Below are 27,845 nucleotides of genomic sequence, written 5' to 3'. Positions count from 1 at the left end.
CATTTTTATTTTTGTCTCTCGTTTCTTGGCAGTCCCGCCTCAGCCTCCAGTTATTGTAGGTCTGGAGAGAGAGGAAGTCAAAGCGGGGAGAATGCTCATGTTGGAGTGTGTGTCTCATGGTGGAAACCCCCTAGCCACTCTCCACTGGACCAAGGTAAATCTTCAGCACCATCTGTTAAGGAGGCTTTGCAACACACTGTCACACTGGCAAAATGAGCTATTTTAGTTTAACAACTTGCAGTGTAAGTATCCCAGTGTTTGTCGCTTCTGTACTCCATTGACTGCACCATATGGGACTGTGCAATTATTCAAATGTATTCTTGAAGTTGCCTTTTCCAATCTCACGTGTTCATCTGTGTGTCAGGACGGTGAAGTCCTTTCCATGACTTGGGAAGAGGACACTGTGGCGCAGAAGTCCAGCAGCATCCTCAACCTGAAGATCGCCCCCGAAGACAACCAGGCGGTGGTGTGCTGTGAGAGCGTCAATCTGGTGTCCCTGTCACCTCTGTCTGTCAGCCGCAAACTCACCGTGCTCTGTGAGTGAAAATAATGCTCGATATAGTGAACAGCGCTGGAATACACGCACACACATTTACACACACGCAACCCTGGCAGAACTCGCAGCAATGGATTATTTAGGATATGGACATGAGGCAGAGGAATATAATAAGTCTTACCTCCAAAACCAATTCTTTTGCTGCCCCAGCATAAATTCTAATGCTAATATCATTAATGAAACTAATGGTTATTATGGCTGCAGCCCATATTTCCCGACTGCCTCCAGATTAGTATCACTGCATGCTCTTTCATAGCTGCTACACTAATTCAGCTGAATTGCTTCAATGCACAATCCTGAGGCAGTAAAGCCTACACTTTGTGCGCCCATGGTTAATAGATTATACTTTTCTCTCTGAATATAAAATGTTTGTTTCAGCAACAATAAAACAAATACAAAATTAATATTCAGCAGCCTCGGTGCACTGAGTCTAACAATAGCCTGATTTCCACTACAGAGCCAGACACTGTAAGTCAGAGCTTTAAATGCCATGTGATTGATGCACCTATTTTATGTAAATATGCTTTGAATTAGGATCGGTCCTTGCAAAAAAAAAAAAAAAAAAAAAAGAATCTCTTACTCATGCATGTAAAAGTGGCTGAAGTTACTCCAGTGCCCCTCCTTTTCCTCACAAAGCCCCCAACAGACCCCAGTGCCATGCCTCACAGTCATCCATTCAGGGATGTTGAAAATGAGCTACTGACTGCCTGACTGCGCTCTAGGCACTGGCAGAAGCTGGAGGGCACAGAATACGTCTCACTAGTGTAATAGGAATATGGCTCTTTTACCTCACGGCACCTGTTTAATTTCAACAGTCTTTGTGTGCGGCATGCACAAATGCATCCCGTTTTGCGTCTCATGTGGGATAGACACAAATACATGTAAAGATTTACATACATGACCCCTCCTTCCCCGCATCTGCCAGCTCAGTCCCCAGTCTTTGTATTCCCCCGAAGGCTTTATGCAGCTGCATCACTTTGCCTGCAGCTATTGTACCCTGTCTCCCCCTGTGGTTAAAACGAAGCAGACTTTAGAAACCACATTGAAAACCTCCTGAGAAAACAAGTTGCCACTCAAAGTGATTTTCCCTCTCACCCTTGATTCGGCTCCATGTTTCTCATCCAAAAATAGTTGCGCTGCCACTGTGATCAGAATAGGTGGCTGTTGAATGTGCTATTCATGGGCGATATTCGTACTGACTTGTCTTTGTATGTTTGCCGATGTATGTGTGTGTGTGTGCGACAGTTGAGCCCGAAGAGGTGACACTGTGGGGCTCGCTCACGGCCATCGAGGGGCAGGACTTGAATCTGAGCTGCTATGCCACCTCCAGCAATCCACCTGTCCAGATTCGCTGGTGGCTGGGCTACAAGGAGCTCAACATCTCCGTTGCAACAATGGAAGAGGTGGGACTACACGGTGCACAATGAGCACAAGGTTAAGATCTATCTGTCTGAGCAGGTTGGCAAGAGCAGTGTTGACAAGAGTACACAATGAGTTGTAACTGATGATCACGCTGATCAGTTTAAAGAGGATACTGAAAAAAAGGTATGTTTTTATTTATTTATTTATTTATTTTCTGTGAACGCAATTCATAAAAGACAAAGTGCAAAAGCATTGCCCTTCAGTCAAGCTTGCCTTTAGGGTACCAACAAAAAACTTTTAAAATGCCTCCCACTGAATTAAAAGAATCTTCAAAATGAAATGTGACCTCATGTGAACCATTTATAGATGAAAGAAAACGGTGTGACCATGAGCAGCACGTCTGAATAGACCTGCTGCAGCTTTGCAAATGAATCAGCAGCCGGCTCCAAAAAGAGTATTCTGCAGCTCTTCTCCTCTTTTGTGTATGTTAATAAGATCAAAGTGAATAAAAGCTGACACAGAAGATGAGCATTATTAAACAAGCTCTTTATTCATCTGGCAGCAGCATTTTCATTTGATCTTACACAAGGCACTCAGTGTGCTGTGTGTGAGCTTTAATGCATCTGAAACAGTGTGAGGTTAATGAAGACTGACGCTCCTGTCCAGGGTCTTTGTTAGTCTTTCTGACTGTGGCTTTTACAGTAATCACCACAATAATGGCTTTAATAACCAGATGTGCTGCACAGGCATGACCACTATCAGGCAGGTGCAAAATGATGCTTTGCTCAATTTATAACAGTGTGCAAAGCAGGAGAGTCAGATGAATATGCTTATTTATCACAGACCATGCACAACATCAGTCATTACAGCAGCTAATTTGCCATCTGTATTCGCCAAGACAAACCAGTGAGGGTTGTTTTTCTCCCTGATTCCCCCCCCCCTCGTTCTCCCAAGACTGGCAACGCCAGGGACCAAGGCTGTCTGTCCCCTGACTGAACTGTCATGTGTGCGTTGTGTCTGCAGGGAGACAATGGTGGGATGACAACCATGTCCAACATGACCCACAGGGTCTCCCGGGAGGAAGATGGGCTGCAACTCACCTGTGAGGCTTTCAACAAGGGCACACACTTCTCCAAGACCCAGACTGCCATTCTGAGTGTCTATCGTGAGTACGCCTTAGTCTAGATTCTTTAAACTGTTCTATTTTAGTACATATAATCAGCATTAAATAAAATCCCCATGAGGGATGAGGATGAAGTTTTGATTTGATACCACTTTATACATCTCATCGAGGTGGTTCAGAAGGGGTCAAATGTAAATATCGCTCTAAATATAAAGAAATGCAATTATAAGGCAAATATAGCTCTTGACAAGTCTAACTCTTAACACAGAATGCACAGCTGTTTCACGGCCCACTCTTTGTCAGAAGAAAATTTATTTTCTTCTGGCTTTCAAATTGCACATATTCTGAATAACCGGCTTTGACTTTTGCTCTTTTCAGAGGCCAGTGACAGTCTCTAAATACAGCAGAAACAACTGGTCTGCTATTTTTTTTATATATTATTTTAATATTTGCACACTCATAAAACTGCATAAAGACAGACAGTAAAAAAAGAAATGTGTCAGGGGAGTTCAAGAAGCCACAGACTTATACAAACATGCTAAACATGCATGGTCAAAAAAACAAACTCAAACTGTTAAAGTATTCTACTCTAACTCTTGTTGATCCTTTTATAACAGACCCCCCTCAAAAGGTATGGCTCGATGCTCCCCCTCAAGATGTCCCCCTTCGGTCAGGGACCACGGTCCGTCTCACCTGCTTCTCCACTGGAGGGAATCCCACTGGGACTCTGACCTGGTTCAAGGTTAGTGCGCTCTGTATATGCATGCCTGTTTGTGTGTTGTGCAGTAAATCGAGAGCACACACACTTCTTTGTGTAAAACCCTTTTTTCCTGTTTCAGAATGGAAGGGTCGTGACTGACGCACTGAGGCAGACGCCCTTTGAACGGGGTGTTGCTCGAGAACTGGTCCTGGTTCTGGCGGCGAGTGACAACATGGCCACCTACCGCTGTGATGCCACAAATAAAGCGAGGAAGACCATTTCTGCCGAGACTAAGCTCTTGGTTCACTGTGAGTTAGACTGGAGCTCTAACACACACACACACACACACACACACACACACACACACTAACACACAGCTTTATTTCAGTGAAACTCAGCTGAGAGAAAAGCACAATATCCGATAAATGGATTTGATATAAATCCATTCCCACAGATTTTTGCGACATCATTTTATACTCTTTATCTTGATATTGTCAGCGAATGTTGTGTTTTCTTGTTTACGCCATTGTTTCCCAGTCCCGGCAATAAGTATGAAGATCTCAACTAAACAGAACGAGCTACGTCGGGGCCAGATGCTAACTCTGGAGTGCCAGTCTGGAAGCAGTAACCCAAAGGCCAGCATCACCTGGAGCTTAGGCACACTCAGGTTTGGCAAGGCAGTGGGTGGAAAGACCCACAGCAGACAATAACATCAATTCGAGCATTTTCCTGCAAAATTATATGGCTAATTCAGTGTCAGAATGAGTCCGACTGACTGATGTTTATCCTGTTAAATGTGGCAATGTTCATGATTGTTTGGTGAACTTAAACCCCGCTGCTGATTGGATTTGCTGGATGCAATTTGTTTTCCTAGATTCCAGGGAGCAGAGCAACCACCCAGGAGTGCTCCGTTTGGTGGCGTGTCAGTGCAGAGTTCTCTGTCCCTAAATCTGAGTTCACAGCATCACAATCAGAGGGTCATTTGCCAGGCCTACAGTCCTGTGCTAGCAGAGGGGGCTAACACATTCTTCAAACTAAATGTGCTTTGTAAGTTGAGGTTGAATCATTTGTTTCTCTCTATTATGTTTTCTTTCTTCCTGGCGAGTGACCACATGATGTGGTTTGCACAAATCTTTAAACGATGCATAGTGATGATGGTGCAGATGTAAGCTGCTTTGCTTGGTGTACTTTTGCACAGAGATGTCAGCGTATAGCATTTGTGTATTTTTTTTTGTTTACTGGAAACCTTTGTTGCGATTTGTGGGTCTGTTGAGCTCTGCGGCAGTGTGTCCTAATTGTGCATTTGCTTTGCTGCATGGCCATGTTTGTCTTTGATGCCATTTCACAGGCAGCAGCCAGCCGCTGCTTCAAAGCTTGGTACTGTGTATGAGCATGAAGGAATGTCACTGTGTGTTTGTGCGGAGCTGCTGTTGGACAACAGTACTGTCACTCGTCGTTTTAATGCCTGTCCCTCTCCCTCCCGCATTGCCTTACTCCCCCGTTGTCTAAGTATGTGAAGTTGGTTAGATCTGGAATTACTGGTGGGATGTCGACTTTCTACTGGTTTGACTCTCATTAGTGTCTCTTCCTGCTTTCATGCTCAACATGTTTTGTGTGTCTTTGTGTTCTCGCTCGCTCCTTCTTGTCGTTCTGTGAGCGTGAGTTTGTATTCATGCCTCAGCTCATGTATTTTTGGTGTAAATCCAAGTTACTGTAGCTGAATGCGTGTGCCGTTTTTTGTGTCAGACCCACCAGAGTTCAGCCCCGAGCAGCCAACGCAGGTCCAAGTGGTGGAGGATGACATGGCAACCATCCCACTGCTGGTCTCAGCTAACCCAGAGGAGGTCTCCTGCATTTGGCTGCACCGCAGGGAGGAACTGGTCAAAGGTGATCCAGGGCTGTGTGATGGCTCTATAAACCAGGTCCTAGTTGAGCTGAGCAAGCAAGTAAGCACTCAGCTCTGCCATTCAGGGTCTGAATAAAACATGGCAGGTTAGCCAGCATGGGACCCTGCCAAATGTGATTCTCATTATGGGTCTAATGTATGCAGTCTAAATGAGGTTTGCTGTCTCCCTGAATACAACACAACGGTTCTAAACCTGGCTTCTCCTCCAGGCCGGTGTCATCGGGGCCCTGCTGCACCCACTCGCTTTCTCTGTTAACTCTGTTAGCTCCATCATACGCAGCCCCCGCCATAAAATGACTGTATCCTGAATGCGGAAACCCACCTATTACATTTTGACTGCTGTGGTATAGGAGGTGTCTCTCACGCAGCCTATTGTTGGTTTGATGTGGGAATCCAGCCAGGCCAATCAATAATGCAGGATTAGATGTCACTTAGAGACCAGTGGCCAGAGGACACGTGGTTGATGAGCGTGTAATGAATACTTAATTTACCATTGTTTCGTGTGTGCAAGTGTGTGTGTTTTTTCGTGTTTTTGGAAAGGAGGGGATGTGCGCTACCACTGGTCAGATGACAACTCGCTGGAGATCGAGAATGTGACGAGGAAAGATGCCGGCGTTTACACTGTCAAGTGTAGCAATGATGAGGGCATCAGCCAGACCTCCATCATGCTGGACGTTCAGTGTAAGGACCTACATGCATCCTTACGGCCTGCACGGTTTTATATTTTATGTTAAAGGAAGGTAGAGTGGCAGCTGCACTGTAACTATTTTTCCTCATGTGTTTTTATATTTTACCTTTAAAAGCAAGTTTAATTATTTACAACTTGTATGGATTAATTAAAGTTCCTCAGAGCACTTACAGTACCAGAGGAAATATTGATAGAACAGAAAATGACAGGGAGAGAATGAGTGAGAAAATATAGAAACAGTACTTTTCCTGCAATCCATGCATAATTAATCACTTTTTTCCCCGATTCTGACATGCTACATCTACAGGTATACCTGTGGGCCGTGTGGGTCACAAGTCAACCACATCATTTACCACTGCTGAACGGCCTTCTTCCTTTAAATGTGGAGAATGAGCTGAATTTCTGTTGCCTGTTATTTTGTGCAATGGATTTTAACATGTTTTTGGAGCTTGTCTAAAGCTGCAAAGTATCAGAGCCGTCAGCACATCCACACGTGCTGACACGTCCCGACATCAATTTTGACTTTCAGCACCTACCCAGCAAATGTGCCACATTCATTAGGCCTCCATGCAAGGCCGCGCATCTCCACTGCTGCCCCAGGCCCAGCCTGGAGCTGCAGGCCCTCCGCCCCGATACTGATGATTTAATAATGGAAGTGTTGAAAATGTAGGTCTGCCTGTTTCACCAAAGCCCATGGTACACGCCTAATGGATTCTTCCATCCTGATCTGACTGGACTTGACAGTTGTAGATATTCATTATGTATGTAGGATTGTAGTAGCTTTTATGGGTGGCGATGTAGCCCACTTAACAATGTCGGTCTTGGTTAGCAGGCCAGCATGGGTGTACCCCACCAACCCAGAGGTCTGTGTCTCTCTAGTGTTTCCCACCACTGTTCTTCAAGTGTGAACATAGGTTTAGACAAGTAGGCACTAATGGCCTTATTGTTGCAAGTACATGGCACCCATGGGAAGTATAAAAAGCTTGTGAGGTAGGGGCGAATAAAGACAAGAAGAGGAGTCGTGCAGTCAGGAAGAAAAGAGGACTTAATGAAGAGAGGGGAAGTGGTCAGTCTGTCATAGTCCATGTGGGAATGTGCTGTCAGCGGAGGGCCTTCTGGGTCAAGTGACCATTTCTCAGTTTGTCTGCAGAAGCATCTGTAATCCTCCAACTTATAGAGAAGTTAATGGCATTGTATCTGAAACAAATAGGCCAATTAGGACAGGGTTATGAACCAGTTCAAAGGCAAACGAGTGTAAGAGTAATTATAGCAATACGACATGCCCGTTTAATGGCTTGGCAAATGATTTGTCCCAAGTTGGCATGTTAACCTTTGGTCCTGCCTTAGCCTTGTCCCTCTTTCTTACTCTCAGATGCTGCGAGTGTCAAAGCAGAGAAAGACCCCGTGTTAGTGAACCTGGGGGAAACAGCAGACCTTATATGTGTGGCAGATGCCAACCCCATTATATCTGACATGTTCTCTTGGAAATGGCTGGTAAGAGGTCGGATACACAACACACACACACACACACACACACATATACACAGAAACACAGTCATCCTTTGAATTATATTTCCTTTATCTGCCTTGCTTTCTATTATTTTGTCCGTTCTTACCGTTTATCACTGGCCTTTCTAAATGCACAGATGCACCATATTTCACTGGCTCTAACTATCCTTCCACCCCACCTCTTCCTGCTCCACACACAGCCCAAATCCAGAAAAATAGCTTTCATTACTGCTGCGTGACTAAAGGGCACATTCGTCAATGTGGCGTGGTCTCTGTATCTACTGATGCCTTCTCCGGTCTAACCCACCCCCCGGCAGTGCTGTGTGTCCCGCTTTCAACCTGCACAGCCCCTCCTTTTCCTTTTCCCTGTGGCTCTCCAACCCTTGGCATTATCTTTCTCTGTCCTCAGAGCTCGTTCCCCCGACGCCCTTCCCATCCTCACCTCAAGCCCTGATGGTTTCCTGCTTAACTCTCCCTCACTGTCTACCTGCCTTGCTCTCGCGCAGCCCCCTCCTACTCCAGCTCTCACCCCGGAGGAGGGGAGTGTGTTTTGAGGGATCGCTGCTGTCTGACGCTCATTCCTCCTCACTTTGTCTTCCACAGGGAGAAGGGGAGGTGGAGATGGGACAGGAGACCCAGGAAGACGAATCTGGCCTCCTGACTATCCATGATGTGACTCGGGCTCACGCTGGTCTTTACCAGTGCACAGCCAATAATGGCATAGCACCCCCTGACACTGTAGATGTGCGGCTGGTAGTGCAATGTGAGTCTGTGGCATTTATTTACTGTCAGAAGGGAACAAATACGCACAGAGATTTATTAGTACGAGCACGCACGTGTTTTTGTACTTGTCAACAAATACACGTTGTGTCTGGTTTCTGCATGAATTACCTCCATGCTCATCTTGTCTTGTGTAGTCAAACCAGAGCTTCAGAAAGGAGCCCAGTGGAGGAAGGTGGCGAGTAGAGGGGACGGCACTGCTACAGCTGAGGTAGTGTGTCAGGCAGAGGGTATTCCGCGTGTCGACTTCTCCTGGGAAAAAAACGGTGTGCACATGGACTTTGCAAACCCCAGGTCAGAGAGAAGGGATTATTCCATTTCAAATCCTTCTTTTGACATTCTTTTCACTATTAACTTTGGTGCTACTGTCAGCATTTGGTTACATATTGATGAATCCTCACAATTAGATTAGGTTTTACCCTAATATAATATATTCTTTTGCTATTTCTTGCTATTTCACCACTAAATCCAGATTTAGTGCATTTTATACTTTGCTTTTCACTATGCAAATACCTGTTTAATGCTTCTTTGATGTGTGAAATTGGGTGACTTAGTGCAATCTGCAGGACATCACAATCCCTGCTGTCTTCCAGCTCAGGATTTATCTCTCTTTCTGTGTGTGTGTGTGTGTGTGTGTGTGTGTGTGTGTGTGCGTGTGTCTGCGTGCTGCAGGTATGAGGAGCGGACTGTGAGGGAGGGCTCCTTCCACACCAGCACAGTTAGAGTTGTAAATGTGAGCGCAGCCTTGGACTATGCTGTCTTCAGCTGCACTGCTCGCAACTCACTTGGGGAAGACAAGCTAGACATCCAGCTCGTCAGCACAAGTACTGTATCTGTGTTTATTTGTGGTTTCTGTGTGTATGGGTGTGTGTCTCCGGGTGACTAAGGTTGTCCTGCGGAAAATATACCTCCAAAATATCAACTTTTCATGAGCTAATAAAGAACCCTGTCTCAGTGTTGTAGCAATGCATTTTTTAGATAATTCAGTGGGTCTGTCAAAGGGTTTATTTGGCTTCAGATGTGGGAGAATTTTCTCATTTCATGAGGGAACACTTGATCTTTCAGTTTACTCTCAAACCATATTGGGAGATGCAAAGTTTTCCTTTGACAGCAACAATATGTCAAGGGTATGCTATGCAGGAATTGTGGGTTGTTGTTTGTATACACAAGATTCAAACCTGGCCCCTCCTCTATACAATGCTTGTACATACACTGAAAGCTACTTTTTGTAGGGACTTTACCTTTGTTTTAAAGGACAACCCAATACTTTGGCAAGCTAACCTCCAGCACCAACCTGTCCAACAGAAAACAGGCCAACTCTGCATCGCTCTTCATCCCCATCCTCTCTTCATCCCCATCCTCTCTTTCCATGTTCACCGCCGAAAGTGAAAGCGAAAGCCAACTCCTGATTAACTCATTCTGAAACCAGCTTTGCCGCTTGGCATTTAACCTCGCTATATTTTTGTATTTTAAGCACTGTGCCCGCAATTTTTGTATTTTCATCTTCAGTACGTGCCACTGCTACCTGGTCACTACTTTTTTATGAAGTCGTGACCTCACCTACGCTTTGTTATTGGCTGGGAGCAACACACCACTGCTCAAAGGTTGCAGCACAAAAACATCCTGAACACAGCAATATAAGAAAATAAGAAAATACAGGCAGAGGGCAGGAGCTCCTCAGAATAATACACCACCACATTTCTAGTGTTAGTTTTCCTAGGAAAATGCTGTATAGTATTTCTTTAAAAAATCATCAAGCATTTTTTAAAAATTACAGTTGAATCAAATGACTCACTGTTGTGCAGAAGGATCACTAGTAATATCAAGCCACTGAGAATCAACACCCACCCACACCTTTTGCTCTTTCCTTTGTTGACCTGGCCCCCACATAGCGTGTACAGTTGAGTCCTACTGCTCTCATCAACACACTCACCCTGATCTAAAAACTGTTACTGCAGCTATTTTCTCTAAACAAGCAGAGGGTGTGTTACCTGCTCAGCATTAAATGTCAAAAAGTCTATTTCAAGGGGTGGATTGTGCAGAAAGTTAAGTGATGAAAAGACCCAGATAGAGGTCAGAGCAGACAAAAACCATAGCTACAAGGCAAGTGTATGTCAGATAGTGTAGATGTGTAAGTAATAGTTTGCTGAAGCAGCCTGCTAAACCTACAGTATTGTGCATCAAGCCTCTGTTGCCAACAGCTTTGTTAGAGTCTTTCTGCTCCCTAGTGGTCAAAAATCACCTAATGCATCTTTAAATGAATGGCAAATGATCAAAGTCAGTGGTTAGGGCACACAACATGTAGGGATTATGCATAGCACGTACTTGGCAGTGGAGCACAAACTATTCCTTTGGTTCTAATTTGGCAGCATCTCAAAATAATTGTGTCTGTGCTGCTTTTGTCCAAGCTTTATCAGCCTTTTCCAGCAACATTACAATAGTGTGGGAGGGCCATTGAGCATGCAGAATTCTGTAAACCGGAGAGAGCTGTTGCTCCTGAGTGTCAGCCCTTTAAGGAACTTATTCCATTGCTCTATCTCTACCTTATCATTTAGCCCATAGCAGTACTTCACTTCTCCCTCAGATAATGCTGCAGTGATATGCTTTGCTCTCCTGGCGTGCTTAGACTTTTCTGCCTTCCAGCTACTAGTGTATCCTTGCACTACCGCCATTATCAACACAGTCCTGCTCTCAGCGAAGGCCCACAGCCATCATTGGACACATTTAATGTTTACTATAAAAACCATAAAATACAATCCAATATTGGCCCTGTTTTTCCCCAGTCAATTTTTTTTAGTGCTGTGAATATTCATAATTAATCTGACGCAGTGATAATAAATTTTATATGCTTCCTTATCATTTTAGAGCTCCAGAGGAAGAGAGGGGCGCTTTTTTTTTCGTAGCATGGCGCTCTTTGGATTTGAAGGAGACGAGATCCAAATAAGGCTGACCTCTTTGCCCTGGAATCTTATGAGCGGAGCTGATAGTGGGAATTATTTACTCTGCAAACTGGGCTGCAGCCTGGAGCCAGAGACGAGTGGAGCATCCCCTTCTTATGTTGCTGCTCAACAATCTCTCCTCCTTCTCTCCTTGACTATCTCTCCCTCTGCCCCCAAAACCACCCTTCTTTTTTTTTCATGCTCCAAATGCAAAATAATCCACTTTCTCTCCACTACCCTGACTGAAGCAGTGCCTCGTGTCAGACTGAAGGCCTGGTTAGCATCCTTTGATCTTTGTTCACCATATTGATCATAATCAAGAGGCTTCATCCGTCATTGCATGACTTTGGTTGGATAAATTGGACAAATCAGCCACTTTGTTCGAAGAGGGATCAGCCACGGCTCTGCCCATGTTTCCTGATCATTCATACAACAAAGCACAACCTTAAGAAAAAGCAGATAAGGAGTGGTGCGCTGTTAAAAATGCAAAGCTGTTGCTGTCAAAAAGATGTTCTGTGGAAGCCTGTGGAATAAACTGTGATTAAGAAGAGATAAACTGTTAAAAAACAAAGAGGATCTTTGACAAGTTCTGACCTTGAAGATCATCTCCTTGCTCCCCCATTTTAATTTCATTCACTCCTATTTATCATCAGCAGATATTAGCAGCTTTCTACATGAAATTATCCAGACTTAAAATGCTGCAGTACTTGAAAATATGTGATAAGTGTCATAGCCCAGTTAAACCATGTCCACCCACAAATCAACATTTTGCTCCGAGGTAAACAGTTATCGCTGGTCCTTCTGATACTCATATCTAATAGTAAGAATAATTGTGTTTTCAAACACAATTGTATGACCAATCGGGAAAGCGAGAATAGCTCAAATTGTTTTTCTTCCTCTTCTATTTCAATCAGGAAGAACATCCGCCCGGCGCTCTCTTTTAGTAATATCAATTTGTCTATTTATAACCACTCCAAAGCAGAGAGCGAGGCCGTAGGAGAGGCACGCTCCTATAGGCCAGCGGGGCCTCAGGTGTTATTTCACAGTCTGCAGATATAATCACTTGACTATCTCATGGCACACATCTCCCATTTCCTACCACCGAAAGCCTTTTCAAATAACCACCTGACGAGTTAAGGTGTTCTGCTCTTCAGTGTTCTCACAAAATCAAGGGCACAATTGCTTTTTTCTTCCCTACATCTCTTTCTGTCTTTCGCCCTCAGGTCACCCCGATCCTCCTTTGTCGTTTCGCCAAGTCAGCGTCACCCATGACTCGGTCACTCTGGAGTGGATCCCCGGCTTCAACGGCGGTTTGCAGCAAAGATTTCGTGTAAGGTGAGATGTCAAGAAGGTATGTCGGTTCAGGCATGACAGGCTTTTAATAATAAAAGAACTGTACTTGACAGTGAGATTTGGTCGACAGATACCGTTGGGATAAGTCAGCCAGTTTCCTCTACATGGACGTCTTTCCTCCCAGAGCAACAACCTTCACTGTCACTGGCCTGCAGCCTGTCACCACCTACAACTTCTCTGTCAATGCCCTCAATGCAATTGGAGAGAGTGGATATGCTGACAACAATGCAGTACTGACCATCACCACCAAGGGTCAGTTTGGAGTAACCCCAGCTTGACACTGAAAGGACTCTACTGCACAACCATCTGATAATCTATTACATGTTGTGATGTGATGTGTGACATGTAAGTTTCAGTTATTTCTTTTTTTTTCAGAGAGGCCAGAAGTGGAAGAAGTCCTGACAGATGACGACTCAGTCTCACAGAGTGAGTCTTTTATCCCAACTCCCTGAAAAAAAGCTTTTAAGGGCAGTTGGAAATTGCTGTTTGCACAGCAGCTAGCTTCATTTGGCTAAATCATGCTAATGTATGCACCTCCAAGGCTGTTAATGTTTGCTCTACGAGAGTAGTGGTTGTCATGGCGCCCACCCATACTTTTTCCCCTCTGCTAGTCTTTAATCAATAAAGACAATTGAGAGAGTAGTTGGGTCTGTCCCAGTCAGTCTTTATCTCCCCAAATTTCCATATCACTCCCTCTTTAACTTTCATTGTTATGCATTGAGCTAATGCTTCTAATGTTTTGTGAACTAGGTGCAAGTGGACTCCTGGCCTATTTGACAGTGGTGTTCACAGTGGTGTTTGGAGTCCTGCTGGTGTTTAATTCCCTGGGTTGCTACTTTGGACTGAGGTGGAAAAAGAAGCGAGGCCAGACAGGTAACCATAATGATCTTTTCATCTGTGGATGTGAAAGCGTCTCCTCCGTCGCTTTTTGGCATTATAATGTCCCGATTCCTCACCAGAACTCTAAAGAGATTATTCCCGAACCATGATGCAATTGTCAGCTCAGCCTCTCACTCTCTTCTCATCTCACCATGTCCCTCTTTCTATTCGTCTATCCTGTCTCCTCTCCTTCTGCTTATTCTCTAAGCCTCTACCTCCTGCCACATTCATCCTTCAAAGCTGTCACTTCTGTGCTGCGTCCATATCTTTTATCTCATTTGCTAGCGTTATGTCCTCTCTCGATCTCTCCTTCTGTCTCTTCCTATTTGTTCTTCACTCTAACTGTCAGGTCCTCCCCTCTCCATCTTTTATTTTTCACTCCTCACCTTCTTCTGCCCTCTGGTTTTTACATAGATTTTTTGCCGCTGACGTGTCTTTCACTCACTCTCTCGCTCTCTGGCCCTTCTTTTGCTCTGATCAATTTCGGTGCTTATGAGATGATGCTCTTCTCTTCAAGTTCTAATTTCCTAACACTAAGCCTCTTTCCTCCTGTTTGTGTTTCCCCTGCAGGGGGTAGAGGAGGCAGTATGTTGGATAGAAAGAAGAGTGAAGAGGAGGGGTAAGTTAAGGCCCTGCAGTAGAAGTAATAAAGAGACACACATCCAATCCACTCTAAGAAGTCTGAGGCCTGATCCATTGGCTGACCCAGCTACAAAAACAGCCAGGCAGGCAAAACAACAAGCCTCTGTCAATATCCATTCATATTGGTATCATCAAACTTGCACCACAAACCTGCAATAAATGTGTGCACGCACTACATGATACACTGTTATTAAGAGCTTAATGTGTGCAGTAAAAAAGATGCTATGTGTGCGGAGGGTTTTGCATCTCTGGTAGTTCATTGTTGTTGGGAAATGAATCTAGAAAAGTAAAGGTAGATGACAGAATCTGATTTCTTCATGCAGGTCCAGTCAGTCAACTGTAAGCAACTCCAATAAGTATGAGAGCAGAGAAAAGATCAACGCCGCAGCCCAGCGCACCCTCCTCATCGACTCTGGGTCTGAAACAGACAGCAATGTCTACGAGAGCTATGCAGCGGTGAGAACGGCAAAGAGAGGAGGGAGAAAGGGAGGAGCGGGATGAGAGAAAGAGAAAAGGGCAGATGAGAGAATATGCAGAGAGTAAACAGATGAGGGGAGGAAAGAGGTTAGGCAGGGGGTGATGGTATCTGGCAGAGGAGGAAGTGGAGAATTCAGCCATAACAAGGGAAATGGATAGATAAACTAATGAAACCTTTAGCTGTGCATAGAGATGGAACACAGATCAATACCTCACAATTAGCATTCAAAATGCACATCGATCTCCGAGAAATTATCATTTTGTACTTTTAAAAGGCCAACAAGGATTTGAACCTTGAAGAAAACTGTTGAGCGCGGTAGAAGAAAACAGATAGCTTTGTGCTGTCAGGATGGGGTATAATGAAACCTCAAATCCCCACTGAGGCAGGCTTTATCTTTCTCCTAATTTAATACAGGACGTACCTGTAAGGGTTGGTTCAGCCAAAAAAAAATAAAAATAAAATAAAAACATATTTTCCTATCTCCCTGTAGTGATATCTGCAGATAGTGCAGATAGTTTTGGTTTTATTTGCCCAAATTTTGAGACACTTGTCCGTGAGATTTCTGCCCAGACCCCATCACAATGGAGGGGGTCCTCACAGTTTTGGAAACAGGACGTCTCATTCTGTAAATCACCATTAGTCTGGATGGTCCACTTCAGTGTGTCAACCATTTTCGTAGGGACTATATCATCTTCGGTAGTTCCAATTAAAACCGTTCACAGCAAGTCTGTCCACCTCTGTTGTACTGGAGAGGAGGCAGACATCCACCACTGAAATGTCAGAGATGAATATACAGTGTAAGGCCCTGGCTACAGGTATGAAGATATTAAAAAACTGATGCTTTCCTCTTAAAAAAAAAAAAAAAATCTGTCCACACAACCTTAGTTTTACAAAATATCTTTGTCAAAAATAGAACTAGAGCTAAAAACGACTCAATACGCTCATCAGCGTTTCTGCAGTCTCTGTTTATCGCAAAGGTAGTAAAGTGTACAGCCTAACAAACACATACTGGAGATCTCATCACTGTTGATTCTACGGATGTGTAAAGAGAACTGGATACAGCATTGGAGGAGGAGCCCTGTTCATTACTATGAAAGTTGTTCAAGGGAGTATTAAGCCAAAGAGTTCAGCTGGCACGTATGAAATTACGGGGATGATTACCACTGAACAGGCGCACTAGACTTCCGCTGGCCGAGACAGCTACTTACAGTTTAGCATTCTGCTAATTTGAGATGCGTTTAAAATGATTCAGTTATGTGGCTCTTCTAGACTTTCCAAATGTTATCAACTGAATGGATCAGATTCTGATAGGAAAAAGGGGTCATTTTGCAGGGCTTTGTGGTGCTAAGAAAAATTCTGATGTACAGACATACTTTTTTTAACATGTACAGTACAGGCCAAAAGTTTGGACACACCTTCTCATTCAATGCGTTTTCTTTATTTTCATGACTATTTACATTGTAGATTCTCACTGAAGGCATCAAAACTATGAATGAACACATGTGGAGTTATGTACTTAACAAAAAAAGGTGAAATAACTGACAACATGTTTTATATTCTAGTTTCTTCAAAATAGCCACCCTTTGCTCTGATTACTGCTTTGCACACTCTTGGCATTCTCTCCATGAGCTTCAAGAGGTAGTCACCTGAAATGGTTTCCACTTCACAGGTGTGCCTTATCAGGGTTAATTAGTGGAATTTCTTGCTTTATCAATGGGGTTGGGACCATCAGTTGTGTTGTGCAGAAGTCAGGTTAATACACAGCCGACAGCCCTATTGGACAACTGTTAAAATTCATATTATGGCAAGAACCAATCAGCTAACTAAAGAAAAACGAGTGGCCATCATTACTTTAAGAAATGAAGGTCGGTCAGTCCGGAAAATTGCAAAAACTTTAAATGTGTCCCCAAGTGGAGTCGCAAAAACCATCAAGCGCTACAAGGAAACTGGCACACATGAGGACCGACCCAGGAAAGGAAGACCAAGAGTCACCTCTGCTTCTGAGGATAAGTTCATCCGAGTCACCAGCCTCAGAAATCGCAAGTTAACAGCAGCTCAGATCAGAGACCAGATGAATGCCACACAGAGTTCTAGGAGCAGACCCATCTCTAGAACAACTGTTAAGAGGAGACTGTGCGAATCAGGCCTTCATGGTCAAATAGCTGCTAGGAAACCACTGCTAAGGAGAGGCAACAAGCAGAAGAGATTTGTTTGGGCCAAGAAACACAAGGAATGGACATTAGACCAGTGGAAATCTGTGCTTTGGTCTGATGAGTCCAAATTTGAGATCTTTGGTTCCAACCGCCATGTCTTTGTGAGACGCAGAAAAGGTGAACGGATGGATTCCACATGCCTGGTTCCCACTGTGAAGCATGGAGGAGGAGGTGTGATGGTGTGGGGGTGTTTTGCTGGTGACACTGTTGGGGATTTATTCAAAATTGAAGGCACACTGAACCAGCATGGCTACCACAGCATCCTGCAGCGACATGCCATCCCATCCGGTTTGCGTTTAGTTGGACGATCATTTATTTTTCAACAGGACAATGACCCCAAACACACCTCCAGGCTGTGTAAGGGCTATTTGACCAAGAAGGAGAGTGATGGAGTGCTGCGGCAGATGACCTGGCCTCCACAGTCACCAGACCTGAACCCAATCGAGATGGTTTGGGGTGAGCTGGACCGCAGAGTGAAGGCAAAGGGGCCAACAAGTGCTAAACACCTCTGGGAACTCCTTCAAGACTGTTGGAAAACCATTTCAGGTGACTACCTCTTGAAGCTCATGGAGAGAATGCCAAGAGTGTGCAAAGCAGTAATCAGAGCAAAGGGTGGCTATTTTGAAGAAACTAGAATATAAAACATGTTTTCAGTTATTTCACCTTTTTGTTAAGTACATAACTCCACATGTGTTCATTCATAGTTTTGATGCCTTCAGTGAGAATCTACAATGTAAATAGTCATGAAAATAAAGAAAACGCATTGAATGAGAAGGTGTGTCCAAACTTTTGGCCTGTACTGTATGTCTATTGGAAAAAGTCTTTTTTAAAGGTTTGCAGCACAGGACACAAAGCTATAACATGAGTATTAATGTATCAAGTCGGCCTAAATCCATTGTAGTTTGGGACAGTTAAACATTTTGTGGGGGAGTAAAAAATCGTTTTTCATGGCCTTTCAAAACAAATCTAGTGCTGGACAATAATTAAAATCTGTTTTTATTTTTCTTATTTAGGCTGTAAATCTTATTAAATCACAGAGCATCAACAGAGAGGCCGAGGGAGGGAGGGAGAGACACTTTGTCTGCATTATACGTCTTGTGTATGAAATATCTGTGTTGTCGCTGCATTTACACATCTGTCGCCTGCATCCAGGCGCTGTCTCACTGTCACAAATTAGACTTCAGCTACCAAATAGAACGGCAACGCGCTGTGATCTACCTCACACACAAACTAGCAGCACGGCGTTGAATTGCATGTGTGCAACTGTGGTAATTTCACTCATCTCACACTGATTTAGCATAGCGGGTGCAACATATAGACGGATCACACTGTAGGCTAATTAACAGACAGATTAAATGGAGTAGCAGCCCTGTGTCTCTCTGAGTGTTGATGGAGAACTGTTGTGTGTGCCCAGCCCTACTCTGGACATGCAGACATTTACCTTTCACTCCCTGTTAACAACAGTCACACTCTCTAAATTGTCCCATCATCTGCTGGTTCGACCAGGGCTGATCCAAAACCGTGGTGGTGGAGTTTTAACCATGGACGCTGATTTGGATCAGATGATATTGGGTGCAGCAGACACCTCCGTTCGTCTGTGAAGTGCATAAAAATTTGCACCTCCGGAGGCATTCTCAAAAATATCTGTTTTAGTGACCCTAAACAAAAAGGGTGTGGACGAGAGGCCAAAAAATAAAATATCCATTTATGAAAATATCTGTGTAAATGTAGACAGGTAAAAGCAATGCAAATAAAACCACGTCTAACAGCGTGGTTTAATTTTTCTAGAGGCCAGTGAGAAAATACTTTAGGTCGATGAACCCTCCCCGCTGTCCCCTTTGTACTGATTTAGCAAATGTGGCTTTGTCATCTACCCAAAGTCACTTGAGGTCAAAGCTAATCTGATGTGATCTCTTCTGTTTCACTAATTTCAGGAAAGTGCCCATTATTATTACCCTACCGGTGACTACACGCTGCCTTTCAGCCCACTCCCTGAGGAAACGCGAAGGCCTGGTGAGACACAAATAAACCTCAGAGTAAACAAGGCAACAATAAACACCTCATATTCAATATACAATGAGGTCCGAGCAGAACAGGAACCAAATCTGTCTTGTTTGAACTTTCTGCAGACAGCCCGAGCCAACTGGAGTACTTTCAGATTTATTTTAATGTTTGCCACCAGCATTATTCATGTTTTGCGAATCTATTTCCATGTGCTCTTCAAGATGTCACCCACCTCCCCGTGGACTCTCACAGCCATCTGTATGAAGATGTAAGAGACGGGGGACTGTACCAGGACATCCTGGCTTCCCGAACTCTTCCTTCCCCTGCGTCCTTGTTTGACCACAGATTGCCACATCAAAGGCGTGAGTGGAGATCACCGACCTCCCCCCAGGTCTGTAAACAAAACCCCAGCCTGTGATGAGAGCTCTTATTTGATACATTTGTTATCAAAATTTGGCTGAAAAATAAATTATCTATAAAGCTACTGATGTGCTGTAGCTTTATCACATAGTATATGATGGTAACTGAGATGCAATCTGTCTCTCTGCAGGGTGCTGAGAGAGTGGGGGAGTTCATGGATCTACGACAGCCACAGAGAGATTCAGAGCTTCCCTTTGAACTGCGAGGCGAATTAGTTTAGAATAAGAAGGTCAGAGCAAACACATACGCTACGGCACGGCTTGTGACTCAACAGTTGTCATTTAGTACTGATGAGTAGCAGCTATTGAATACAGTGTCTTTTTTTTTAATTCTTTTCGAATGGTATTTCACAAGTCACCTTGAATGTACCCATCAAAAGATTAGAATGTAGCTGGAGTGCTAAAATGTCATTCAGTATTTCAATATAATTTTTTCTGTGTATATTGTTAACAGTGAGTGTTGTCCCACAGCCGGGTATGACAAACTCAAGAGGCTGAACAGAAGTGAGCACAATGATTTGAGAAATATCTGAAAGCCAAGCCATGCAATCAAGAATTTCAAAATGCTTTTTACATCCACCTGCTTATTTTCTTCCCCCTCTGTGATCCTACACCTCCCTTGACCTCTTTTTGTTCTTTCACCTTTACCCTCTTCCTTGGAGCCAAGTCACGGTCACTACTCACAGTCCCCCCCTCCTCCTTTGGCCTGCAGGTAGACATGAATCAGTCAGTTATAGACAAAAATGGACTGACAACACTGTGGTTAGCGCTGGGACAGAAGCAGCACAGACTCACAGTGCCTCCGAAGCAGACAGCATCCTATTTGACCCATATGATGTCAACATTTTAAACATGTATCCAGACGGGAACCTGACGACAGTGACCTGTCCCTCCCCTCTACGACACAAAGAGTTTCACAGTTAGTCTGTGGGAATCCCTACAATAGGATAGTACTGAGTGGTATTTAGCATGGTTATGTCTTCAGGACGCAAAGCCATATCTGGGGCCAGACTCTAATCCTGTTTTCTCTGGGATTGGGGTTCAGCTCACAGCATCAGCGAGAGAGAGAAACCGTGCAGGGAATTTGTTTCACCGAGAGTGGACAGTCAAAGACAGATAGAGTCAGGAAGAGAGGCTAAGCTGCTGCTGTGGCTACTGCTACCATATATATATATATATATATATACACACACTCTTTTCTTCCAGTGGGTTTCATTACTGTTTAAATTATAGTTGAAAGAAAAACAGTAATTCTAATCTTTATTTATAGAACACTTTTTGAAGCCAAAGTTGCTTCCCACAAGACAGCAAATTAACAATAACATCCAATATAAAATCTAATAAAAATGGATTAGATTTTGTAACAAGATTAAACCAGTTCTAACATTATAGAGATAAAAATACAATTTAAGTGAAATAAAAAAAAGACAAAGAGTCTGCAGCCATGCTAGCAGCTCTGGGAAGCTGCACTTTACCACAGCAGTGGTTTGAGCTAACTGCTGAGATCAGCATGCTAACATGCTCACAGTGACAATGCTAATATGCAGATGTTCAGCAGGTGTAATGCAGACCCCCAGGACGTGCACTAGGCTTTGAAGCCAATTTTCGTAGTGACCAAACCGGGTAACTCTTGGGTCCATCACATGATGCCACTGGGCCCTGAAAGACTTTTCCCCATAGACTTATATTGTGAAGGCAACGTCTGTAAATCAGTGAATACATTTCTTAGAGCGTCACAACCCCTGCAAAATTACTATCAAAATTTGATCCATTCAATGTGATAAAATTTGGAAAGTCTACAAGAGCCGCACAATTAAATGATTTTATTCCCATTCCATCCAAGTTAGCAGATCACTAAACAGGAAGTAGCTGACTCCACCAGTAGAAGTCTCTGGTGCTCCTGGCCTATGGGCAGTAATGGGTGGTAATGTTACGCGCCAGTTGAACATTTTGGCTTTATGCACCACTGAGCAACTGTCATAGGAATCAGGGGGGTCCAGTTCCCAGCCCTGTATCCAGTTTTCTTTATACATCCATGATATAAAGTGTATCAAGTTCACCATCTCAGTTTAACTTGATAAGAAGCTAACTTTTCCTAATAAACACTAAAGTGCAGCTGAGGTTAATAGGAACGTCATTAGTTTTGCAATCTTCAGAGACCAGAGTTTTGGGCAAACTGAAATTTTGGCCTTATATTGCCAGGCGAAAAGTCAGGGGATCACCAAAGTTGGTGGGATTCATCTTTTTTTCATATTATATTTGATTTTCATCTCAAAAACAACAATACATATACAAACAGACTAACAAACATACTCAACCCACATACAAAAAAAAACAAAAATAAAGACAAATGCCTCAAAAAATTCATAAATAAAAATGAAAAAGCCAGACTTGGTGGAAATAAATACAATGTTAAGCCTATTACATAAACAGAACGGCAAAATGGCCAAGATAATAGATGGTAAAGTAAGGCGCCCAAGTATTGGGTCCCAAACACTCTCAAATTTATCATACAAACTCAGTTTGTTGTATCGAAGTCTCTCAAGGTGAATCCCCAAGACTACTTCCCTAAGCCATCTACAGAAATAGGGAGCACTGGTAGCCTTCCATTCCTTAAGAATAATCCCTTGCTATTAACAGGCCAACCATCAGGAACCTCTGTACAGTATGTGGCAGAGCAAGAGAAGCTTCAGAACAACCAAACAGGGCAATTAACGGGTCAAGTTCAGTGTGAATGTCATGAATTTTACAATACCTAGAGAAGATATCCTGCCAAAAAGGAACAATCTTAGGACAAAACCAGAATGTATAACCTAGAGTACCTTATGTAAAGTTGGTGGGATTAATCTTTACAGGAACATGAATGTTTGGACAAACTTTAGTGGCAATTCATGAAAAGTTCTTGAAATATTTCAGTCTAGACCAAAGAGGTGCCACTGCCATCCATAGAGCCATGCTGTTAGCATGGGTTAAAAAATCTAAATTAAAATAAGGACAAAAGCCTGTTTTAAGAAAAGATCTGAAAAAATGTTACAGACTTAGCTGTCCTCATTTCTTCAAGCAAGTCATCCTGGAGCCTCAGTTCCTTGAATATATGTATATCTGACCAATATTTATTGACGATATAAGTGCGTACATGTGTTTCCATCTATCTGTTTTGGGGCACATTTTTAATTAGCGCATAAATTACTGAGTGGAATCACCAAAAAAAATCTCAAAATATCACAAAGTTTTTATGCTTGGAGAGGTGGAGAAAATGGTGTATTGATACAAGCTAAATGTAATGGAAACTGATTCAGGGAATGTATGATGACGTACAGTCATGACGTACCCTGTCGTTGTATAGGCCACTGCAAACACTCTGTGTTATCACTGGCTGGCTTTTATTCACAAAGCACTGTTACAAGAACTCTTCTAAGAGAACGGAGCTGTAATGTCCGCTGTTCAAAACTCTCTATTTTCATTCTTCAGTGTGCTCTCCGTTATTATACATTGATTGTTTTCCTTTGTTTGAGGTTTTACTAGCGTTCTCCACTGGTGTGATGTCACCTGACCTGAGAATTAGCACCACCCCTTGCTTATCTTGATGAACCAGCTCCCAATATTCGCACATAAATTCGCATTTTCTTTTGATGATTTTCTGAAAACTGGGTTAAAATTCCTGCTACATTTGGATGAAAACCAAACTATTGTCACACCATCCTGAGAACCAATGAAACACACGCAAAAAATAGATGGTGTCTTCCTGGATTACAATAACAGGGTTGCGCTGTATATTTTTATGTAACTTCATCTTTGAAGGTTCACTGTGCACAGATCATAAACTTCCTCAAAGTTTCCACGGCTCTTTTAGGTTCCCGCTGCCTTGTAAAATACACAAATAGTGACTGGGCTCTTATTATATCTGTACACGGAGCCGTTATGCATGCATCCTGTTTCTGCTTCCAACTTCTGCTTTTCCCCCAAGCACTATTCGTCACATCAGTCTCATGAGTACACAGATGCACACACGAAACACAATAACACAGTGCAGGCAAATCTTGATTTATTCTTCCTTAACAGAAATGTCCACTTTTATTTTTTGATAAAGATGATGTGGTGTGCTTCATGACTTTTTCTGTAGCTGGCCCAAGCTTCACACAACATTACTCTTTTTAGTGTTATCACTGTAGAGTGCAGTGGAGATGTTTACTGAGAGAAGTGATAGTTAAATTCTGGCGAGGCTGCTGTCGTCCACACATTTGTACAAACCTACAACATTCTGTTTCCTCAATGGAGCCTGACTGCCTAGAGATAAATCTCAATGTTTCACAGAGCTGCGTTCCCTCAATTAGGCTCACTATTCTCCATCATGAGCTGTCAAGGTATGTTTGTCTCATTACTGAACAATTGTTTAAGTTCCTGTCAAGATGACTGCTGTATTCATACCAAAGCCTGTTCATGATGCATCATTTTGACTCAGGCAGGAGCGGTAATCTGCTAAACTGAAGGCTTGACAGCTCAATACTGTACGTCAACTTCTATTTTTCCTCATTTGCCTCGTGAACGTTTTGATATGATGCGTTCAGAAGAATCTCTTGGGAGCTCCACCATTCAGGCTGCACGAGTGCACAATTAAAGTCAAAAGAGAAACAAATAAGAGACTTTAATTACCTCAGCTCTGGCAGTGTTTCCGCGTCCTTTTTACCCCTCTCCTGAATGTTTTTGTGGAAAACAAACAGGAGATTCAATAATACTCCTTTATCACTTTAACAGGTTGTGCTACCAGTGGGGAGCTAACTCAAATTTAACTCAGATTTCCGCAAACCCTGTCATTGCTCTCATTATTCAGATTTTTCAATTTGAACTAAATAGAAATCAAATCAAAAGCAACCACAGGTTTTACAAATTAGAACATGATTTTACTGGCAGTTATTATGACTCACTTTGTGGCTCTGCTCTCCTGTTGTCAGTAATGAGGATGTAATTTGCCCTCCAATGTGGATGAAAGAATACAACTGAATAAATATAACAGTGGTCCATGAAAGATAACCAGGAAGTGAAAATAATTGATTGATAATCTTGATAAAGGAAGATCTGAAAGCATATTGAAACTGAAATAGCATCTTTAATTATAGATGAGTTTGATGACTGGCCGCAGTGTGTACACCGTACCAGGAAGACGAGACAAAATAAAGCTATACCACAGAAAAGCAGACGTGCTTACAGAGTCCAGAGAGATCGCATATAAAACAACATGAAGCTGAGTTTTTCCATTGTTAAAACACTGCACGCTTACAGTCACCATTTGTCTCTATTTGAAATAGTGTAGGCTCCATTAAACAAAATTCACATCCAGACGAGCATTACTCTCCTGGTATTTTTCCCCAAAGATATACAGTATATTCAACAAAAGAAAAATATCTTTCTTTTTCAAGTCTCATTTAAACCTGGGTGTATTTGTTTTTTATATGTAAGCACATTAAAATCCACACATCCCCCCTGTATCTCACTCATTTAAATGCACACCTACTCCCACCCAAATACCGGGATAAACAGATGACAAAAGGACAAAAAAAGAGAAAAACATTATGTTATTATTAATTCAGAGTCTAATAGGACATACTGTACAAAAACATTTTATGAATGTTTACATTTTAGCATTAATAATTCACCTCATATACTGCGATACTGCGGTACTTACATAGACAGGTCACTGCTTTTGAAGGACCCCATTTTATGTACCCATGTCTAAAATGTATTTTGAAATATTTATCTGCACATACTGTATATGTGAACCTGTATAATATAATATAATAAATAAATAAATTGTATTTAATGGGAAATTTAGAAAGCAAACTATATAGTGTGATCATGCAGGTAAACAAAATGTCCAGCAAGATTAATAAAAAGAATGAGAAAAAAAAAGGAACTAAAGGAACTAGTTATTAAGGAAGTGTTGCATTGAAGTGACTACAAGGAAATGCCATTTGTGTTGATTTTGGCGGCCCCTGTGGACAAAAGTGGTACTGTTTCCTTGAATGAAGACTGCACTTCCCATGAGCGCCACCACCTCATATCTTAGGGTGCTTTCACACCTGCCCTGTTTGGTTCGGTTCAATCAAGGTGTCAGGTGTGAACACAGCAATCACACTCGAGCGTGCAGCAAAACAACTGGACCGAGACCTTCTTGAAGAGGTGGTCTCAGTCCGGTTACAAACAAACTCTGGTGTGGTTCTTCTGTGGTGAGAACATGTTCTGACCTTGAGCCAGACCAACTGCAGCTGCATTGCGCATTGTTTGGGTTAAACATGAGCATGTTACAGTCCTGGAGGGTTATTAATGTGCGCCTCCTCCTGTACTGCCTTAATATGCACATTCAGCACATCCAATGCATCAAATCATTGTTTGGTTCGACTAAAATGAACAATGCAAGCAATATAGTCCACGATGACCAGCGCTAACATCAACCTGTGTAGTTGTCCCTCCATTGTGACACTAGAAAGTGTTGCATTTATCTTGCAAGTGTACTCTTCTTCAATATTTTGTTTACTTCCAGGAATTTTCCCACATGGAAATTTTGACCAATCAAAGGCAGCTTTCGCTTCAGGTGTTTGATCTTGTCCGCTTGTAAATGCTGCTGTGAGAACACAAACCAACTGTAGGCAATTATCCAACTCTGATTCAGACCAAGGCAAATTATCTCCAGTTCTAAAAGCACCCTTACAGATCTTGATCTGGCTTGTGCTAAGGTTTGTTTTGGAAGACAGACGGAACTTATTATCGCTGCCTGGTGTAAGCCTGAAGAGGATCATGCTTTTGGAAATGTGTGTGAGTGTGTACTGGTCTGGCCACATAATCTCACAAACTACTGGACCAATCAGCTTAATATTTTGTGTGTAGATTTGTGACTGTATGCTTAGGGACCTTTTTGTAGTTGCAGTGATTCACAATTGTTGCAAATCTGTTTTATTGACTGTTTTATATATCAGAACTGGCTGCTGACTCCTCAATGCTGTTAATCGGCTGGTAGGAGCCACAAGTTTTATGGAAATCAGCTCCACCGAAAACAAAAAGCCTTGCCCAGTCTGTTGCAGACCACACATTGGCCTTTATTGTGATGACTGAAATACTGACATCTATAGAACAGTTAGATCTCATTTCGAAATGGAGCCTACAGATTAATTCCATTTCTGATATGTTATGATACACCAAAATTAGGCACAATACAAGATTGAAAAAAAGCCATGTTTTGTTCTCTTTGCTGTCATCTTGACTGTAAGGACGTCAGGAGGAACAATGCACCTGGGCACAGCTGTGTTACATGTATTTGGGTGGTGATCGGCTCTGGCGGCCACCTGGCAGCAGTCTGCACTCTACAGTGTGCACTTTTTGATTGTTTATTCTGTATGTTCTGTATGTCTTCAAAATATTTTATTTTGAAAATTAATTAAAAAAAAAAAACCACTTTTCTAGTTGTTAATGCTGTTTTTCCTTTTGAAACAGCTGTTTGCAGGATGTGTAGCAATGTGGTAGTGTATCCATCTGCGGCTATATAAGATTAAAAACTATAATATGAAGATGTTGAAACAAAGTACTTTTCGTAAACCTAGGTTACATGTAAGCCTACAGTGACCAGATTTGGTTGCTCTGTGAAAGTAATTTTGTTTACATTCCATTCTCTAAGGAAGTTTAAAAATTGGTTTAAAATTCTTTCAAATCCTACAGTTCTCTCCAGATGTTAAATGATCGACCAAGGTTAACTTGTTGTTTCAGCCAGCTCTATCACTGTCCCTTTTTAGCTTTTGTTTGTTTGTTTGTTTTTGTTGTTGTTCTTCTTCTTTAGTCAATTTGTGTCTTTTTCTCTCAAGAAAAGTCTTCTGCTGGGGCGACCTGTAGCTCACTTGTTGGTGAAGATTCTCAGTCATCCAGGTCATGGTTATCTTAAGTGTTATATCGTAGGCAACTGGAACTTGCTTGAGTTTCCTGAAGATGTTTCACCTCTCATCCACGAACTGAAGAAGTCTCTTGGATGAAAGAAACTCAAGTCCAGTTGCCTACGATATAGCACTTAAGATCTCTAGCTCACTTGGTAGAGTGTGTGCCCCATATAGATTGAGTACTTTGCAGCAGCCTGAGTTTAATTCCAACCTGTGGCCCTCTGCTGCAAATCAACCGCCCCTTTCTCTCACACCTTTCCTGTCACCCTCTAGCTGTGCTATAATAACAGCAATTAAAAAACTAAAAAATAATCTTAAAATAACAATCTCCTGTTTCCTTTAAACTAGTGTGAAACACTACCAGGGAAGATGTTA

At 42.6% G+C, this 27,845-nt stretch overlaps 1 protein-coding gene across 1 annotated transcript in view; it reads left to right on the top strand.

Annotated features, from left to right (window-relative positions):
- Window positions 1-26,989, top strand: part of nphs1 (NPHS1 adhesion molecule, nephrin) — an 89,786-nt gene extending 62,797 nt beyond the window's left edge. Inside the window, exons 11-33 of the mRNA XM_049584592.1 lie at window positions 33-154; window positions 365-536; window positions 1,802-1,959; window positions 2,942-3,083; window positions 3,659-3,783; window positions 3,881-4,049; window positions 4,279-4,408; window positions 4,616-4,788; window positions 5,488-5,628; window positions 6,188-6,328; window positions 7,708-7,829; window positions 8,448-8,607; window positions 8,762-8,918; window positions 9,297-9,448; window positions 12,787-12,898; window positions 12,987-13,168; window positions 13,292-13,342; window positions 13,667-13,789; window positions 14,366-14,414; window positions 14,761-14,893; window positions 19,063-19,141; window positions 19,354-19,523; window positions 19,683-26,989. Coding sequence (XP_049440549.1) covers window positions 33-154; window positions 365-536; window positions 1,802-1,959; window positions 2,942-3,083; window positions 3,659-3,783; window positions 3,881-4,049; window positions 4,279-4,408; window positions 4,616-4,788; window positions 5,488-5,628; window positions 6,188-6,328; window positions 7,708-7,829; window positions 8,448-8,607; window positions 8,762-8,918; window positions 9,297-9,448; window positions 12,787-12,898; window positions 12,987-13,168; window positions 13,292-13,342; window positions 13,667-13,789; window positions 14,366-14,414; window positions 14,761-14,893; window positions 19,063-19,141; window positions 19,354-19,523; window positions 19,683-19,772 — 3,053 coding nt within the window. The 3' untranslated portion in view covers window positions 19,773-26,989. The remainder of the gene's footprint in view (window positions 1-32; window positions 155-364; window positions 537-1,801; window positions 1,960-2,941; window positions 3,084-3,658; window positions 3,784-3,880; window positions 4,050-4,278; window positions 4,409-4,615; window positions 4,789-5,487; window positions 5,629-6,187; window positions 6,329-7,707; window positions 7,830-8,447; window positions 8,608-8,761; window positions 8,919-9,296; window positions 9,449-12,786; window positions 12,899-12,986; window positions 13,169-13,291; window positions 13,343-13,666; window positions 13,790-14,365; window positions 14,415-14,760; window positions 14,894-19,062; window positions 19,142-19,353; window positions 19,524-19,682) is intronic.
- Window positions 26,990-27,845: the final 856 nt, after the last annotated feature.

Source organism: Epinephelus fuscoguttatus, linkage group LG8, assembly GCF_011397635.1.
Source record: "Epinephelus fuscoguttatus linkage group LG8, E.fuscoguttatus.final_Chr_v1".
In the NCBI taxonomy this organism is placed as follows: Eukaryota; Metazoa; Chordata; class Actinopteri; order Perciformes; family Serranidae; genus Epinephelus; species Epinephelus fuscoguttatus.
The sequence above is the reverse complement of the archived record's forward strand: the minus strand, read 5'-3'. Positions and strand labels throughout refer to the sequence as shown.